The 17,317-nt window shown below is 27.6% G+C and overlaps 1 protein-coding gene across 4 annotated transcripts in view; it reads right to left on the bottom strand.

Moving 5' to 3' along the window:
- LOC101238713 (leucine-rich repeat-containing protein 49) overlaps positions 1 to 17,317 on the bottom strand; it is a 53,448-nt gene that overhangs the window by 25,225 nt on the left and 10,906 nt on the right. For all 4 annotated transcript variants that reach the window (XM_065805167.1, XM_065805168.1, XM_065805169.1 and 1 more), the window contains 3 exons: positions 10,809 to 10,952; positions 10,042 to 10,103; positions 8,504 to 8,630 (listed from right to left, as the gene is read on the bottom strand). In XM_065805167.1, the coding sequence (XP_065661239.1) occupies positions 8,504 to 8,630; positions 10,042 to 10,103; positions 10,809 to 10,952 (333 nt within the window). The remainder of the gene's footprint in view (positions 1 to 8,503; positions 8,631 to 10,041; positions 10,104 to 10,808; positions 10,953 to 17,317) is intronic.

Genomic DNA, 17,317 nt, shown 5'->3' with positions numbered 1-17,317 from the left:
AGATACATTATTGTTGCATTTCAAACAAGTAAGGATGGAGACCAAAATGCTAATGCTTCAATATTTGATCATTGCGACCTGAAAAATATGTACATTATGCTTAATCAAGAAAGATATCCTGCTGTTGATTATAATTTGTCATTCTTAAATCAGCAATTTTCAAGAACTTATAGAGATGCAGCTGTGTTTAATGAAAAATTTTATGGAATGAATGAATTGATCACACACAGCAATATAACTCCTTCTGACTATAAAGATTTATACCCACTCTTTGTTTTTGATGTTAGTAAACAATCAGAAAAATTAAAATCATCAACAATAGATGTACAAATTAAAGCAACATTTAATACGGCTGTTCCAGCAGATACTGAAACTATTGCTGTTGTAATATCTGATAGAATGATAGAATTTTCAATCAGACGGGAATAAAATGAATGTTGTTCATAAAATTTTTTGAAATTAAATTTTTTTGAACATTAACTAAAAAAATTTTTTTGTATATATTAAAAAGAATGAAATACACAAAGAAAAGTTTAAAAAATCTATTAGAAGAAAATAACATTTCAAAAACATCTGACAATATCGCTTCATTGCTAATGATTGCTGTAGATAATGGGTTGTTAGATAAAGAATCAATTATGACTGAAGTAAAAGAAGTAAATGATAAAAGACCAGTTGGCAGACCTAGAACACAATCAATGAAAGAAACAAATGAGAAAAAAACAATCAAGCCTAAAATACACCGTGAAAAACAAAATATGAAAGATTAAAAACAATTAAAAAAAAGCCAGTCACTGTTAATTTTACAAACATGGAAACTGGAGAAGTTAAAATATATAAATCATTATATAGTGCTATGCAAGATACTAAGATGGAGATATCTTGAATTACGTGATGGAAAAGTTGATAATGGATTTAAGATTTAAATATTTAAATCTGAAAATTCTGCAAAAAGATTAATATAATAATAAATTAAATAAAATCTTGTCATATATAAAAATGGAAAACAAAATTGTCAGAGGATGCGATAGAATTATCTAACTATTATTTACTTTTTTCAAATAGAAAAAAAAAATAAAACAGTTAAAATTGAAAATAGAACAGTTAAAATTGAAAATAGAACAGTTAAAATTGAAAATAGAACAGTTAAGACTGAAAATAGAACAGTTAAAATTGAAAATAGAACAGTTAAAATTGAAAAAGATGGTGAGTTTGAAATAAAGAGAGTTATAGAACCTTCTTATAGAATTAGAGGGTGGAGACGTATAGAATGTTTATAATAAATATATGCTTAAAAAATATTTACATGTGCTTTGTAAATATTTTTAATAAATAAAACCTTGTTATATAAAAAAATGGAAAATATACTAGATGAACCTATTCCAGATATAGCATTTTCAGAAATTTTAACTCCTACACCTTTTGTATACAGAACATTAACAATTACAAAAGAGCAGGATATTTCAAAATATAAAAATATTACTTATTATTGTAGAATACGAGGATTTGGATATATTTAAAAAATCAGAATAAAGATATAATAATAAAAAATGACAAGATATTTTTTTTTAAAAATTATTTAAAGAAAATGAAAGTTTAAAGAAAATCAAAATTTAAAAAAAATATCTTGTCATATAAAAATGGAAAATAAAAATGTCAGAGAACTAAAACAAAGCGCACAAGAGCGAAAAATTAAACATTATTATAGAATGATAAAAAGTAAATTATTAGAAGTGTTAGCGCACACACCTGTTGAGCGCACACCTGTAATTATAACACAATCTACACAAGTTAGTAACACACCAATTGAACAAAGACCATCACAATCTACAACAGGTTGGCTTATGTCATATGTGCCTGATACAATTAAAAATACAGTGAATACATTGACAGCAAAAAAAGAATCAACTGAAAAAAGTAAATTTAATTCTGTTGCAGATTGGATTGTGTCATACGTACCTGATACAATTAAGAATAAAGCCAATCAAAAAGTCAACTCATTAAAAAATTTATACAATAAATTGGAAGTTAGAAATAAAGTTGAAACTCAAAATAAAGTTGAAGAAATAAATAAATAAATCTAAATTAAATCAATCATCTATTAAAAATGCGACAAAGCAATTTAAAGCTAAAGGAATAGAAGGTTATGATGCTTTATCATTCATAAATGCTGCTAAAAAAGTGCGAATAAAATAATGAAAATAGAAATTCAAAGGTTTGTATAGCTCTCACTTGTGTAATGGAACGTACTTCTATTCTAACAGAAGAAACTATAAGCACAACTAGTGTATTTAGAACAAATAATCAAGTTGTATTAGAAACAACAGATTTGAATGAATTATATGAAAGTGCTGAGCAAAAAATTTTGGAATCATTATCATCTTTTCAACAGTTAGGATCAGGTTGAAGGTTTGTTTCTGTTGAAAAGATGAAAAGAAATAAATATTAACGAGTATAATCCTTTTAAAGCTAAATTATACACTCCACTTGATAAAAATTTAGCAAATAAAAATGCGATAATTAATATAAAAAATGAAGATAATCAATGTTTTAAGTGGTGTGTTGCAAGAGCATTAAATCTAAAAGATAATCATCCTGAAAGAGTAGATAAGGAGCTTAAAAATCAAGCAGAAAATATAAACTGGGATAAAATAGAATTTCTAGTATCATTATATCAAAACACACAATTTGAGAATAATAATCAAGGTATCAGTATTAATGTATTTGGTTATGAAAACTCAGAAGTTCATATTTTTCGTGTGTCAAAGAATAATGAACGTAAACATCTAATAGATTTATTATTAATCTCAAATGGTGAAACTAATCACTATTATTTAATAAAAAGTTTCAGTAGACTGCTATCTTCACAATCATCTAGACATCAACATAAAGTGTATTATGGTAGGAATTGTTTACTTGAGTTTAATTCTGAAGAATCTTTATCTAATCATAAACTGTATTGTGAAGCACATGATTCAGTACGCATTGAACTTCCACCACCAAATTCAACAATGCAATTTACTTATCACAATAAATCAATAAGAGTTCCATTTGTAGTATATGCTGACTTTGAAAGTTTTATCAAACCAATTGACACTTGTGAACCAAATCCGAATGAATCTTATACTAAACAATATCAAAAACATATTCCAAGTTCATTCTGTTATTATATTAAATGTTTTGACCAAGGTATTTATCAAAGTAGTCCAATCACATTTACTTCAACGAATGAAACTGATGATGTTGCACAAATTTTTGTTGATAGCTTAGAAAAAGATATTAAGAAAATTTATAACAAAATTAAATTTCCAAAAAGGATGATATTTACTGATGAAAACAAGCATGATTTTAATGCAGCAATATCTGTCACATTTGTGGGAAAGTCAAAATCTAGAAAATGATAAAGTACATGACCACTGCCATATTACTGGAAAATATAGAGGTGCTGCTCATCAAAATTGTAATTTAAATTATAAAACTCCAAAATTCTTTCCAGCAGTATTTCACAATTTATCTGGTTACGATTCTCACTTATTTATAAAGAAATTATCAGGAGGAAAGTTGAATTGTATTCCAAACACTGAAGAAAAGTATATTAGTTTTTCTAAAGAAATTAAAGTTGATGAGTTTATTAATAAAGAGGGTAAGAAAGTTAAACGTGAACTTTGTTTCTTAGATAGTTATAGATTTATGTCTGATAGTTTAGATGCTTTATCAAAGAATTCAGCAACAGACCAGTGCAAAAATATAGGAATTTTATATTCAGGTAAAAAATTAGCTTTATTACTTAGAAAAGGTATATACTCATATGATTGGGTTGATTCTATTAATAGATTTAATGAGACACAATTACCGGCAAAAGAATCATTCTTTTTGAGATTAAACGGTGAAGGAATATGTGATAATGATGCATGCACAAAATGTATGGAAAGAATTGCGAACCATTTAGAGATTATCCTGATTTATACAACATTTCAGATGTACTTTTACTAGCTAAGGTCTTTGAAAATTTTAGAGATCTTTGTATTAGAAATTATGATTTAGATCCTGCTTGGTACTATACAGCGCCAGGATTAGCTTGGGATGCTGCATTGAAGATGAGAGAAATAAAATTAGAATTGCTGAGTGATTACAATGTATTACTAATGATAAAGAAAGGTATAAGAGGTGGAATTAGTATGATACCTAATAGATTTGGAACTTCTAATAATAAGTATATGGGTGATTCCTATGATCAAAGCAAACCATCAACCTATATACAGTATCTAGATGTTAATAATTTATATGGATGGGCAATGAGTAAACCACTTTAAACACATGGTTTTAAATGGATGGATGAAAATGAAATAGAAAACTGGAAATCAATTCCATGTATACTAGAAGTCAATTTAGATTATCCTGAATATCTACATGGTGAACATAATGAATATCCGCTCACACCTAAAAGAATAACCATTAACAGTGTTGAAAAATTAGTTCCTAATTTAAATAATAAGAAAAATTATGTCATTCATTATGAAAATCTTAAATTGTATGAATTAAAGATTACCAAAATTCATAGAGGTGTAAAGTTTCAAGAAAGAGCGTGGTTAAGTGAATACATTGATAAAAATACAAAACTTAGAACTAAAGCAACTAATAGGTTTGAAAAAGACTTTTTTAAACTCATGAACAATTCATTTTTTGGAAAAACAATGGAAAATATTGAAAACAGAGTTGATATGAGATTAGTAACAGACAGAAATGAAGCTATTAAAATAGCATCAAAACCTAACTTTATAAGTAGAACAATATTTGATGAAAACTTAAAAGCAGTACATATGAAAAGAAGGAAATTAAAATATACTAAACCAATTTACTTAGGAATGTGTATATTAGATTTGAGCAAAACACTAAAGTATGAACTTCATTATGATTACATAAAGAAAAAATATACTGATCGAGCAAAACTATTATTCACAGATACAGATTTTTTAGAATACGAAATAAAAACAGAAGACTTTTATGCAGATATGGCTAATGATATTGAAAGCAAATTTGATACAAGTGAATTTGATGAGAATCATCCATCCATTAATAAGATAGGTTTTAAAATTGGAGTAAATAATAAAGTATTAGGAATGTTTAAAGATGAATCAAAAGGAGCACAAATTGAAGAATTTGTAGGACTTAGATCCAAGTTGTATTCTTACAAAGTTCACGTAGAAGAGAAGATAAAATGTAAAGGAGTAAAGACAAATGTTGTTAAAAAATATATAACACACAAAGATTACAAAGATTGTTTATTAAATAAAAGAGAACATATTAGGAGAATAATATAATAAGATCCTATAAACATGAAATTTACACAGAAGAGGTCAATAAAATAGCATAGAGCGCAGAAGATGATAAAAGAGTTATTTTAGAAGATGGTATACACACATTAGCATATGGACACTACAAACTAAAAGAAAATAATTTATAGGTCAAAGAGGTCAAAGAGCCCAGAGCCCAAGGAGTTAGGAGAGCCCAGAGCCCAAAGAAGTCAAATTATTTTTGTAAGAAAAAAAACAATTTATAAGTAAAAATGGAAAGAAATTATTAACAATTATCATAAACTTATCAATGTTGAAGAAATAATTTTACCAAATGAACCACTAACAAATTTTCAATTGATCAAAGCAGCAAAAAAACTAAAAATAAAAGATTTTAAAGGTGTATTTGTAAGAGATGAATTACCTAAAAATACACAAAGAATTGAATGTGGAATATTAAATACAGGAGATTCAAGTACACAGGGATTTCACTGGATTTGCTGGTACAAAGACGGAGATAAAAAACTAAGTTTTGACTCTTATGGACTACCACCACCAGTTGAAGCTGTTAATTATTTAAAAAGTCCTGTTTATTATAATAGTGATAGAGTTCAATTTGGAAATACCTCATTATGTGGACACTTGTGTTTATATGTTTTAAAAAAACTAGATGAAGGATGTGATTTTCAGAATATTATTAATTATCTATGGTAATTTTTTTTTTAAATCTATAGTAATTTTTAAAAAAATATAGTTGAAAAATTTTTCTTAATATATAAAATGCCTGTTGATAAATCCGGACACGATACTACTTCAGCTGTAGCTGTAGATGGTTTAATATTATCTCAAGCTACTAATGTTTATTAGGAGAGATCGATATAATAATGCAACTAGTAATATTAACATGAATTATAATAAATTAATAAATGTAGCAGTCTGGTCCTGGTATTCTTAGAAAACTATGGTTAGCATTCCAAGGATTAGATCCTAATCATAATGTGCCAGTTAATGTATTTCTTAGAATATACGCAGATTATGCAATTTGCATAGGAGATTATTCTACTTCAACAGATAGTGTTGGATATAATAATATTCTTTCAGCCTGTGGTTTTTTATTTTCACCACTTGGTGGATCATTTTATGTAAACTCTTTACAAGGTTGTAATGTATATACAGCTAATGCATTAGGAGGATACTTTACACTAGATTTACCATTTACTACTAGTCTAGTAATTTAATTATACAATAAAACTAGTCAAAACATTACATATTGGATTCAACCTTTTATTACAAGAACTACATCAATACCTCAATCATTGTCATCTATTAAATTATACTCAGAAACATTTAGATTTATGAACACAACTTATGGTAAAGAATATATATTATTAGACACTACAGACAATGCTGGTCAAGGTGTTTATCTTAAATATATTAGAATGTATGTTATCCGACTATTTAGAAATTGGTGGGAATCTAGAGTACATATATATGATGCATACAATTCTCCAGTAGGTACCAACTCTATTATACAACCTTGGACACCATATGATGGATAGGGTTATACAGTATTTCAAGAATTTGATTCGAATAGTGTATGCATATGAGCCTCATCTGGTTTAGAAGACTTTTATCTTTCTTCATGGAATGGTGCAAATATTAAATCATTTAATAGTGAATCATCTGGACTATTGTATCCATCAAGTGATTCAATTGGTTCTACAACTACTATCTCATTTTACAGAAATTTTACTTATTCCATGCCTAGTGTTCCTACTGGAAGAAGACTAGTAGTAATATTAAACTCTGGAGATTCACAAGTGGGACAATCTGGAAGTTTTGATGTAATAGGACATGCTTTCTTTTACGCTTAGGTTATAAGTAATCAATTAAAGAAATACTGAGGAATACAAACTGAGGAAATACTGAGGAATACAAAGGCACAATTGAGTGCCTTTGTATTCCTCAGTATTTCCTTTAATAGAATTGTGACTCAATACAATTTTTTTGCAGCTTTCTTTTAGCTCTTTACTTGGTATACATTTTTAAAATTTTCTTCTTTGAAGTGTTAATTTTAATTTATTTTATTATTCATTTTAATATTAAAAAAAATTTTTATCTCTAGATTTTTTATCTCTTGTTTCTTGAGTATTTTTTCTGATTCCCAGGATCAGATATGCTTATAAGCAGTTGATTTAAAAGCAATTCTTTTTCCACGAAGTGGCTACAAACATTTTATAGATAATACATAAAGATACCAATTATATTAAAAAAACAACTACTAATGTGTTAATCAGCGGAGACTACTAGATTTCATTTTTGTATAAATTTTATTTGATGCTATATGTGATATAGATATAATGATAGTGGTTTGTAAAAAACATATTCAAAGAACTAAAGAAATCATTCCTTCAACCCTTAACTTAATGCTGTGACTTTACATTCTATTTCAATAAAAATTGTTAATTTAAAATATTAAATTTTAAATGAATATATTAAACCTTGTTTATAAGACTATTTAATTCATTAAATAACTTTAAAATCACACTTTCAATGGTCCCAATAAAAAAATGAGATTTTACAAGAAAAAAATAGTTTCACATTGAACTATTTTTCTTGTAAAATCTAGTACACTGCTAGTACAATCTGAGACACTGCTAGAATAGAATGATGGATTCTATTGCAGCAGTACCAAGAAACTAAAACACTTTTTCTCCTTACAAATAAATATGTTAAGTTGAAAAAATCAATTATAGCTTGAAACATATTAACTACAGTAACATTTTTGTCTTTTATTTTGCCATATGAATTTTTTATTTGCCATATGTTATTGTTTGTTATATACTTAAAAACATACATCCAAAACAGACAAAACTTACAAACAATAAAAACTATTTACACACTTCTAAATTAAATTTATTTATTTCTAAACTAATTAAATGATAAACATTGTAAAACAACTGTAAATAATAAGTAAATAAAATAATTAGCAACTAAAAATCAAATAAAATTTATTATATTTGATGAAAATGTATTTGAATATCCTATGTAATATATTATTTTGTAATGCAGCAGATTATTTTACATCCATATTTTTACTAAGAAATTATTATAACAGATTATCAGCTTCAATATACAAATATAATATACTAACAAATTATAGATATAATACTAACAAATTATAATATAAGATTATCAAAAATTATTACTTTAATTGAGATGAGATCAAGTTTTTTGAAAGATGCAATATTTTGATATCCCACTGAAAAAATATTTTCATTAATGGATAACTCAGTTAATGAAATGCATTTTTGAAGACAGGAAAAACTGTTAAACCTAAAAGTAAATCTTTTTTAGTTATTAAATAAAAAACTGCTATATTAGGTAAAATAAATTTAATTCACTGAAAGGTATCCTTACTGCCAATTACATTATAAATATCATCATCATTGGTTAAAATTGTCTTTCTATTATATCAAATGTGATGTCAGAATTAAAAGTTTACTATCTAGCTAGTAGTATTACTATGATTCTTGAAAAAGATTAAAAACTGTGTATAAAAATGAAGTCTTTTATTTTTATTATTTTCTAATATAATTACCAAACAAGTCAACAACAAAAATTTGCAGGAGATAGAACCACAACTTAATATTTAATTTATCCATCTATAAATAAAATGAAAATAAACTATATAAAGTGTAAAATATGTCCTTTATAAAGTGTAATATATTTTTTAAACTATGCAGTGTTAAATATATATTCTCTCTCTTTCTGCACACAACATTAAAAACTTGAAAAAGTTCAAAACCCCGCCATCAAAGAAACTCCCCTTCTTAGAGAGTTATCCATCAAAGCCAGATTATCACATCTTCATCTCACCTCACTAATGAAAGACGCAATCAAGGTGATTTAATCTACAACTTCAAGTTTATTAATACCTTAGAAAATATTTGTTGGCTTAACCCACAAATTGGCCATCCATATGATCGAATAACTTGAGAACACATTATCAGCGTCTCTTAAAGAGTTCTTTAATGCATCTGATCATAACAATAACATGTGAGCCATCTCTACTAGACTTAATTTCTTCCCTAACAGAATCGTCAGCCGATAGAATTTACTCCCACAAACTATGACTCTCCTCATCTTAATGAGTTAAAAAATCCACGGACACTTGGTCGGCACTAGCATTATAATTATCCACCAAAATGCTGCAACAGCTCATTGTCTACTGACAAGGAGCTAAAGCGTTGCTACCTTTTTCAAGCGAGAGAGAGAAAACAAAAAAAATATTTACTTAGTTCCAAATTTAACACTTTTATTTAGTTATGATAATATTTTCTTGTTGCAGCTTATCATTATTGTTATTAACTAAAAAAAAATCTACTAAGAATGGTAACAAGATTTTTCTGAGAATCTTTATAACAAAAATAAAATTTTTTTAAATATAAATAATATATACAGGACCGGATTGAGGTTTTTTAATAAGTCATGACAATCCTGTAGTTTAGCATCAAAAAACCAAAAAGTTAAAAAAAAAAGCAACATTTAAAAAAGCCCTTAGTTTGCTTCTAAACCCTTTTAACAACTGTTGTCCTAGTCAACTGACTGGTCTGCCCAACCCCAAATACAGTCCTGAATATATAATTCTCTAATACTTTTAATTTTTACGCTATAACACTGCAAATGCAAACAAAATAATATATGTTTTAAAGAGTTATCAAACAAAAAAAATAAATAAAATTACCTTTTAATACCATTGAAGTTTACATAAAATTTTTGTAGTAATGGTAGTAAATCTAGGTCAATCTATAAAAAAAAATGTTAAGACTAGGAAAAATTACTGTGCACTTAAAGTAAACTTTATACTTTGTATGGAACATATACTAACAGAAAATGTTATATAATTATTCATTTGTCAGAAGAAAATGTTACATAGTTATTCATTTGTCAGAAGAAGCATTGTTTTATATGCAGTGCTCAAAGTGAGGTGGGATGCGGCAGGATGCCATCCCGTTGCCTTTTATAAAGTATAAACCACCCCGCTACCTTTTTATAAACCTCTATATATAACAATGATTAGGCAAGATGGTACTTTTTATATACCTTCCTCTTACTTTTTCTCTTCTTGAAGCACTGTGCTCTTGAAGCACTATGCTTGGCACTCAAAAACAATATTCTATTTTTGTCAAATTACATACAAATTTTAATATTTATGTATGGCATTATTGTCAAACACTTACATTGTAAATTCACTAAAAGAAAAAACATTGAAAAAATAAAAATAAACTGTATTCTTTAAATAATAATAATATTGATAATAACAATAAAAGAAAGAATATTAATAGCAATAACAAAAATAATAATAATAATAACATTAATAATAAATTCTACTACTTTTCTTTTAAGTTATTATTCAACAACTTTTTTTCTTTCAACTTAAAACTGAAATCTGTTTTCATTGAATTAAAAATTTATTACTCAACAACTTAAATTTTTACTTAAGATACTTACTACAGTGTTTATGCAATTTTCATTTAAATTTAACTCTGTCAATCCTTCTAAACCATTAAGATTCTCAACCACTGTTATTCGATTGTTGGCCAAATTTAATACTCTTAACTTTTTTAGGTGATTTAAATTGTTAATTTTTGATATCTAAATATTCAAATACATCTATGTAAACATATATATATATATATATATATATATATATATATATATATATATATATATATATATATATATATATATATATATATATATATATATATATATATATATATATATATATATATATATATATATATATATATATATATATATATATATAAATAAATATATATATATATATATATATATATATATATATATATATATATATATATATATATATATATATATATATATATATATACATACATACATACATTATATATATACAGCCCTTGGATATAAGGTCGGCATTCGGAAATGCCAAGCTATCCACCAGCCTTAAAGCGTTTGAGGTCGGAAATAAATCGCCCTCCTTGTTTCTATGTTTTATGGACCTTTGTAGCAAATTTTTTTTGCCAATCTCTAAAAAATTAAGGTTAACAAATTATTGCTGACCTCATTTTTCCTAATTCCGAGGGTTAATATATATATATATATCTTCTATAGCTAATTTATCTAAGTTATTATATATATATATATATATATAAATATATATATATATATATATATATATATATATATATATATATATATTATATGTTATATATATATATCTTCTATAGCTGATTTATATAAACATTTGCTCACTAGTTTTGCTTATATAAATCATTCGGCGATTTTCACGATGTCTAATTTTGTTGAGCAAAGAAGTGCTATTAAATTTTGTTTGCGGAATGATATTTCTGCTGCTGAAACGTATCGAATGTTGCAAAAGGCCTTCGGTGAAGAGACTATGTCTCAAAAAAATGTTTACAAGTGGTACAAAGGCTTCAAAGAAGGCCGAGAACGTGTTGATGACTTGAAACACTCCGGACGACCATCGACTTCGATCGATGATCGCCACATCAACAAAATCAAAGAATTGGTGCTTGCAAATCGTCGGTTAACCATTCGAGACCTTGTTGACATGGTTGGAATATCATTTGGGTCGGTGCAAGCGATTTTGAAGGATTATTTAAGCCTCATCAGACTCAAATCACGTTTGGTGCCGAAATTTCTCAATTTCTTTGAAAAAGAGCGTCGCGTTAAAACGTGTGAAGCAATGCTTTCTGACTATCAAGACATCTACAAACAAATTATTACTGGCGATGAGACTTGGGTCTACGCATACGACCCTGAAACAACCGACCAATCGAGTAAATACCGTGAAAAAGGCAAGCCGAGACCGAAGCAACCACGTCAAAGTCGCTCAAAAATCAAGGTCATGTTCACTGTTTTCTTTAATTATTGTGGTGTCGTGCACTACGAATTCCTTCCAACTGGCCAAACTGTCAACAAGGAATATTATTTAAGCGTTATGCGACGTTTGCGTGAAGCTATTCGCAAAAAGAGACCGGAATTATGGGCCAATAACTCTTGGATTTTGCACCACGATAATGCGCCTTCGCACACAGCACTGGTTCTTCGTGAGTTTTTCGCCAAAAACTCTACCCATGTTGCTCCACAACCACCGTATTTGCACCGTGTGACTTTTGGCTGTTCCCAAAGCTCAAGAGACCACTCTGGGGAAATCGTTTTGAGTCCATTGAAGAGATCCAACGTGAATCGGCACGCGCATTGAAGGCTATCCCTACCGAGGACTTTTCGGCATGCTTCGAAGACTGGAAAAAACGTTGGCAAAAGTGTATTGGGGCCGGGGGGGGGAAAATTTTGAGGGGGACGATACAGATTTGGAAGAATAAATAAAGATTTTTCATTTTATAAAAAAATTCACCTTACTTTTTGATCACAGTAGTATATATATATATATATATATATATATATATATATATATATATATATATATATATATATATATATATATATATATATGGGTGGGTCAAAAAATAATCATGTAAATAACATAGTCATGTAAATGTTAAGAAAGTAAGAAAAAAATTATTTCACTGTTCAAGGAAATGACCCATTTTTTGGTGCACTAAATGTCACAAAATGTTCTGATTTTGCAACAATAAATGTTAAATAAGCAAGGAATTTATGCTTCTAAGATATATACATTATGTATATATTTAAACTTATACTTTGTTTTAAATATATACATTATGTACTGATACAGAAAGTTCACAGCATAATCCTGTTTTGATACAAAGTGAGGCATGAGACTTGGTGATAGAATCTGAGCATGTATAAACCATCTCTGGCAATAAAGTTATAAACTGTACTTGATGCCTCACTGACAAGCTTTCAACAGATTGCGTGATCGGGATACTTGAGTATCAGTGGTGAGTCAACAAAGTGAGAGATTTGTTGGGTTGATAAAATCTTGGTAGCTGATGGTTCATGAGTCTCTTCACGATCAATCATATCATTCCAGTCACTTGCATTACAATCAATGTTTGGACCTTTAAATTATCTAACAGTGTTGTTGGTACTTGCTGTGAGTTGCAGTTAAACACCCTTTTAAAAGCTCTTTATTAGAACCTGCTAGCATTGCAATTAAATGTTTTCTGCATGTGCAAAATAAGCATTTTGATGATGGCTCAACATATATCACTGTATTTTGATGATGTACTCAACATATATCAACGTATATCACTGGAAAGTACTTTTACAAGCTGTATAGCTAAACAAACATGCTTTTTCACTATCTGCGCATAAAGGACTTTATTTAATGGAAAACCAGTTGAGAGCATAATTGGTCCTGATGAAATGTGTAATGGTGTATAAATTTTTTGTTGGACTATCTGTTGATATGTACAACCAGCAAACCGTATTAGCAAGTTTAACCCATCAAGCATGGTTAAGAGGACCTGGCATTCTCACAAAAGTCCTAAAAAGTTCTGAGATGCATTTCCTCTCGTAATTGTACGTACATACAGATATTTTTGTTAACTAGACAGATCATCCAACATATCTTTATTTAGAACAGGCATAGCATTGATCTATTAATTGGTGTATGTCTACAAGCAAAAGTTTTGTTCGAGTCTTTAAGTTGTCAATGTTATTATTTAATATATCAATAATAACTGGAATAGCTTTGTTAAAGGGTATGGATGGATATAAATTAACTATATCAAAAGAGTATTGAACTTCATTGGCATCTATTTTTCAATGTCTGGCTTCATTAACAAAATTATTTGAATTAACAAGTCTATTTTTGTTTTTGTTTAGTGTTGGTTGAATGATATTAACGAAGTATTTGTAGGTGCGTTGGTTGTTGATACGACAGGACGTATTGGGTAATCTTTTTCGGGTTTGCGTGCCTTAACCATTCCATATATTCTAGGTGGTATGCAATCTGATGGATACATTTTAAAATACATAGTTGTGTCTAACTTACCTTCTTTTCTTAATTTACATAATTGTTTCTGAAACTCGTTTGTAAGTGTGGGTGTTGGGTCATGATCAATACTTCTGCTATTTTTAATTTGTTCTTCTAATTTAAGACATGCATCCCTTTTGTATAGTAATGCAAAACATATGCCTTTATCAAAGGGATAAATCCTAATATCCAAATTATTTGTTAATTTTCTTATAGAAACACATTGTTATTTAGTTAAATTATCTTTTAATCTTAGTTATAACAAATTTGTCAAAATTTTAGAACAGTTTTGTCTTGGAGATTCTGCCTGTGTTGATTTGTTCTGTTTTTCAAGTCGCAAAGAGCACATTTCAACATTTGTTATAATGTCCATTACAGGGATTTTCTTCTGTAATGACACAAACTTTGGACCCAGATTGAGTAATTCAGTTGTTGCTTCATCCAAAATAACATTAGTTAAATAAAGTATAGCAGGCTTAACAACTTGATTCGGAGGATTTATTCTAGGAGTATTTTTTATATTCAATTTAGTTTGTAATTTATCATATTTTTCTTTCATTTCCGTTTTTTTCTTAATATAATGGTAATTTTTTGATTTGTTAGTTATACTATTAATTAATTCATAGTCGTTTAATCTTGCTTTATTCTGAAGGGATACATTTAATTCATGGATTAATTTCTTACTTGAGTATAATCTGCGTTTTGCTTCGTTACAAGCATGAACTAATAGCTTATTTCTGTATTCCTTCATTATGTTTTTTGCTTTTTTAGTATATATTGGAGTTTTTATTTGAAATGATTCTGGTGTTATGTTATTTGATATGCACTTTTGAAGAAAAACAAGTTGGTTTTTTGCGTTTCGTATCTTCAAATCTTGTAATTCTTTTGAAATAGTTGATTTATATCCATCCATACCCATTAACGAAGCTATTCCAGTTATTATTGATATATTAAATAATGACATCGACGACTTAAAGACTCGAACAAAACTTTTGCTTGTAGACATAAACCAATTAATAGAACTTTAGTTGAGTATTTGCTATTTTTTATATGAAAATAAATCTGAATAATACGTAATTCAGGTCCTATAGGTTTATCCTTAATGGTTGTTATTGCAGAAGCGTTTCTACAAAATATAGAAAGAAAAGCACTTAATATAGCTAACTATACATACATTTCATGAGATATGTAGACAATTGTCACGCTCGCTTTAACTCAATAAAACAACAAAAAATGTTTCTAAATATCCTAAACGAACAAAATCCTGCCACAAAATACAATGTTGAACTCGAAAACCACCAAAAACAACTTAATTTTCTAGATATTATTATTACGAAAACAATGCATGGAGCTTATGAATTTCAAATACATTGAAAAGAAGCAATAACTAATATTCAACTATAACCAAATTCAAATATCAATCCTAATACTATCACTGGCATATTCAAAGGGTTTTTATGCCATGCAAAAATAATTTGTTCTCAAAAATACCTTCAACAAGAAATTAAAATTGTTGGTTCCTTAGAACTTAGAAAAGAATATAAAAAACAAAACATAAAAGCTATATCTATAACTACAAATTTAAACAATATATTCTGTAACAATAAAACAAAACTTCCTCCAAATAACCAGTCACAACTAGGGCTGTAAATCCTGGCTTGTGTTGGTGAACGGCTCTGTGATCGGCTCGACAAGAGCTCGTTCATTTTCGACTCGATTGGTAAACGAGCCGGGCTTGAACAAAAAATTAGGCTCGTTTATTAAACGAGCCGAGCTTGAACATCATAGGCTCGTTCATATAGGCTCGATTAAAGCTCGAATATATATATATATATATATATATATATATATATATATATTTATTTATTTATATTATAATAATATATATGTAATAAATAAAATTGTGATATTATATATATTATATACAATGAGAGCAAGACTTATATTTGTGAAAATGTAATTTGAACTATTAGAGTGCAGTGTTTAATAGGAATTATTATGTTTGTGAGAGTTTACATTATGTTTGAACTTTGAACATTAAGTTTGAACATTGAACTATTAGATTTAACTTTTCTTTTGAACTATTAAATTTGTGGGATCTTATTTCATTATGTTGTTTATTTGCATGTTTAATAGACTGTAGGATTGTTTATGTTGTTTGTTGATTTGGACTTGCATTATTTACAGAAGAGCCTTTACCGAACAATTTTTTTTTACTAAACTAGCTTCAAACTAACAGGTTACAATAATTATTTCGAGTTTTAAACCAGTCGAGCTCGAGCAACATGTAAAACAAGCCGAGCCCAAGCAATACTAATCCTTAACGAGCTGAGCACGAGCAAAGAATCTCATGTTCGAAACGAGCTCGAGCCGAGCCTGAACACTCTTAATATGTAAACGAGCCAAGCCGAGCCCTGGCAAGCTTGGCTCGTTCGGCTCGATTTACAGGCCTAGTCACAACAAAAGCCTGGGGGCCATTTTTTATTAGATTATCTGATGTCAACATATAATCATATTTTGTATTTTCTCATGTTTTTTTAATGTCATCTTTTTAACAGTTTGTTTTTATTATAACGATTTTCTTTGTAACAATTTTTATTAATTTTTATTATTAATTTTTATCAACGAAATATTGAATAATATATAATAAAATAAAAACAAATATATTTTTTTCAAAAAAGTTTATATGCAGCCGTATTTATTGAATTTTAATTATATATATATATATGTATATATATATACAGATATAAACATATATATATATATATATATATATATATATATATATATATATACATATATTTATATATATATATATTATATATATATATATATATATATATATATATATATATATATATATATATATATATATACATAAGTGTATATATATGAATAAAGAAAATACCTTTATATTATCATGTATAATATTGTGTACTTAAAAGAGTGCTCAATAGATTAACTAGAGCTATATAGTATATATGTTACTGTTACCCGCAGTAAAACCACAACAAAAAAATTATCTTCCCAAGAATTGAAAATAATG

The sequence above is a fragment of the Hydra vulgaris genome, chromosome 09, assembly GCF_038396675.1.
Source record: "Hydra vulgaris chromosome 09, alternate assembly HydraT2T_AEP".
Taxonomy (NCBI): Eukaryota; Metazoa; Cnidaria; class Hydrozoa; order Anthoathecata; family Hydridae; genus Hydra; species Hydra vulgaris.
Note: the sequence above shows the minus strand (reverse complement) of the source record. Positions and strands in the feature narration are given on the sequence as shown.